The sequence below is a fragment of the Lactuca virosa genome, chromosome 3 (assembly GCF_052849685.1).
Source record: "Lactuca virosa cultivar CGN04683 chromosome 3, Lactuca_virosa_CGN04683_v6, whole genome shotgun sequence".
In the NCBI taxonomy this organism is placed as follows: Eukaryota; Viridiplantae; Streptophyta; class Magnoliopsida; order Asterales; family Asteraceae; genus Lactuca; species Lactuca virosa.
Genome location: NC_136428.1, coordinates 294,091,741 through 294,094,951, shown reverse-complemented (window position 1 = coordinate 294,094,951; position 3,211 = coordinate 294,091,741). Strand labels below are relative to the sequence as shown.

The 3,211-nt window shown below is 35.9% G+C and overlaps 1 protein-coding gene across 4 annotated transcripts; it reads right to left on the bottom strand.

Moving 5' to 3' along the window:
• Positions 1-343: 343 nt before the first annotated feature.
• On the bottom strand, positions 344-2,873 carry LOC145167276 (midasin-like protein). Of its 4 annotated transcripts, none has more exons than XM_079086428.1 (3): positions 2,375-2,873; positions 1,584-2,271; positions 344-560 (listed from the first exon to the last, which is right to left on the bottom strand). In XM_079086428.1, the coding sequence occupies exons 1-2, from the start codon at positions 2,777-2,779 to the stop codon at positions 1,591-1,593; spliced, it is 1,086 nt and encodes a 361-aa protein (XP_078942554.1). In that variant the 5' UTR covers positions 2,780-2,873; the 3' UTR covers positions 344-560; positions 1,584-1,590. The 4 variants fall into 4 exon arrangements, with proteins under 4 accessions (XP_078942554.1, XP_078942555.1, XP_078942556.1 ...); XM_079086429.1 differs by lacking the exon at positions 344-560 and adding an exon at positions 836-854; XM_079086430.1 differs by lacking the exon at positions 344-560 and having other exon boundaries at positions 1,464-1,872; positions 1,978-2,271.
• Positions 2,874-3,211: the final 338 nt, after the last annotated feature.

Here is a 3,211-nt window from a genome sequence, read left to right as displayed (position 1 = left end):
TCCTTTTTGTTTCCAATTGTCCATTCCCATTCAGTAGTCAACAACTCAACATCAACCAAAACGAAACAAATAATCAATGCCCCAAGACATCAATCGATGATCGCCCACCCAATTTATCTTCAAGCACTTTGTCATGTTTCAACCCCAATCCATAGTCTAGATCAATAACATGTCAATCCCCACCCACCAACCGGAAAGAGATCGGAGGACACACTGATTAGGTTTCTTTTTCAGATTTGTTATTTGCATTGTTTATTTCCTTATGACAAGTCCAAAAACATTGAAAGTCGTTTTAAACTTCAAAGAAAAGGAACAACGGTAATTTAGAGAAGAATCTTCAAGAAATTAGCCACAAAGAAGAAGAAATCAACAGAGGTTCTTCGCCAAATAAGCATCATGTTAACATGTGGTTGAAGCAAAGAAGACGAAAACATTGAATGCTTGATTGCGACATGCTTCTTCAACATTGAGAGGGTGCCACTAGGAGTTGCCACAGAATTATTCCACCCCATTTATATCCGACCCCATCGTCATCCCTAAAGAGGAATTGATGGGTAGGCCTGCAGAGATTGAATATGATAAATTGGTTTGTATAATGTTTGACAAGACTAGAACAAAACAAAACATAAAGTGAATATTGCCGAATTGCCTTTGTTTTAATAAGATTTTTTGTGAGGTTTTCAAAATTTCTACTATAAAAATTTACAAATGATTATTAAATGAGACATTGTGATAATTTGATTAAAGAAGAATGTTCATATATAGAGTTGATACAAACACCACCAGCCATTTCCGGAGATCTCTATTTTTTCTTCTTTTCATACCCTTCATACATCCATGTCCATCAAGCACACCTAGCATCATCACCATTCTTTTAAACAGTAAAAAATATGAATACTCAGGCTTCCTTCCCCGGTTACTTCTGGCTCCTAATCTCTTTCTCTTTCTTCAGTAAAAGGCTAATCAGTAATCTGATTTCTTTTCTTAGGTTGTTGGGTTTATTTTTGTTGCTGTCAATGCAAATTCATAATCTCGAAAATAAACCCTCCAAATCGATTCACTGCTACCTTATTCCTCCTAATTTCTCTTGTGAATCGATTTTACTGAAAAAACTTCAGGAAGAAAGAGAAGGGAGAGGAGATAAAATGGTAACAGGAGGATGAGAAGAGGGGGCAAGGATAGAAATGATACATGGTGAACAAAATAGAGAAAGATACTCTTAATTGGGTTTTTTTTGTCAAAATTTTCCTGTTCCAGAATTTTTGCTATTTGTCCCATTTGACTTTGTCTGTTTGTGAATATCAGATTTTGTTCTTGTGTCATTTAGAAAACTTTGTTAAGTGAAAAGATGATATGTCAAGAAAGAAAAGCACTAACTTGAGGTTGTCATTATTTTATACTTTGCATCAAAGACTTAAGAGTGTCAACAGAACACAAATTAATACAGTTTTATGATCAAAATATCAAATGTAAATTAAATATTTTTTATATCCTTGCAACTTCATAATTCATAAATAGCAGAAAATGGATTTGTATCCCAGTTCCAAGGGTAGCATATTATAATTTCTATTCACTCTGTATACCTCGAATTCATTCTACATCAGAACTGGTCTTCGTCCTATACCTCCGACCACCTCTTTGCTTATTCATTGCCATTTCAGCCTCATCTTCATCCATCACACAAACCCCCCCACTATCTTCAACATCCTCACCAGCAATACCAGCAGGAACAACTTTCTTGTATCCTGCATCTACCTTGCTTTTCTTCATCGTATCATCACTCGACTTCTTCTTTCTTGGAGTAAACACAATTGATGTTTGAGACTCCATGGAAACATCTTCAGTCTCCATGTCACCACCACCACCAGACCCCTTCAGCAAATTGAAAAAATCCATGTAAGCTTTTCTATTTGTTTCTTCATCAGCATCATCCACCGAATCAAAGGTATAATGTGTGTATTTTGAAGGATTACGTACATAATCTGGAACAAAAGGTGTAGAGATCTGATTCTCCGACGTTGTTGATTCCTGTATGTTGTTGTTCTCGGAAACCTGCAACCCCAATTTTCTAGCAGATTCTTCGTCTTCTTTAAGCCTGAGTTTTGCAGCCATGTGATTCGCTCGGGGATCCCTGACAACGTCGGTGATCGAGTCCGGAAGCTCATTGTTGGAATCCATCTCGACTTCATAATCGTTCACGTCTCTCATGTAAAAACGATCTGTAGATTCTTCCCTGCCTAATGCCACCTTGTCGTAACCATCTTCCTCTTCCTGAATACAACCAAATTGGATTGAAATCATTCAGAACAGTAATGACAAACAGAAATTTGATAACATAACTGTAAAAGGAGGAAGACGAAAGTGATATCAATACCTCGTTGTCGAGAGTGCAGTCCATGCCGACGGAAGATCGAATATTCCAGTCGTCGTTGCTATGATCGTCCGGTTTCGACAGCGGTGGCTGTTGTTCTTCGTCTTCTTCGTCCTCAAGCTCTTGGATGTCAGACTCCAGGTCTTGATGAGAGGTTGAGGGTTCGGCAAGAAGGCCTTGTAGAAAGGAAGAATAGATTTTGGGGGTTTTGAGACGGTGGATGTGTTCTTCATCTTTGTCTTTGTGAACGGTGATTTTATCTTGAATCCATTCGTTTCTCTTGATCTCTTCGTCGGTGAGGCACCAGAGAGAGCTTAAGGACGACGATGTTGATTTGATTGTAGATGAAGAAGAAGCTTCGAGAGATCCGAAAGCCCTATCAACTCGAACCTTGAAGCTGTCCTCCATAGATTTCGTCTTTTGATATCCTAGTACAGGGTTTAGGGTTTGTGACAATGGTTCATGATGGAGGCGATGCTGAGAAAACAGATACAGATAAAAATAGAAGGTTTTATGTTGAAATTAATCACTATAAATATTAATTTATGTTTTTTATCTATTAGATTTTACTGGGTTATAACCTAAATAAAGGTTTTATGTTGAAATTAATCACTATAAATATTAAATTTATGTTTTTTATTTATTATATTTTATTAGGTTGTAACATGTATACGGTTGTTATGTTTGAAATTATTTTATAGATAAAAAAATGTAAAAAAAGGATATAGGGTATTTTCGATTCTAAGTAATCATTAATTAATGTGTAAAGTAAAATAAATATAATATTTTAACATAGATTTTGAGATATTATTTTATAATTAATATTGGAAGTTTTATTGA

Excerpts from the sequence above, each read along its gene's own strand:
- LOC145167276 (XM_079086428.1), bottom strand. The coding sequence starts at position 2,779 with ATGGAGGACAGCTTCAAGGTTCGAGTTGATAGGGCTTTCGGATCTCTC. Across the intron at positions 2,272-2,374 it reads ACTGCACTCTCGACAACGAG|GAAGAGGAAGATGGTTACGA; the intron begins GTATTGATATCA and ends GGTTGTATTCAG.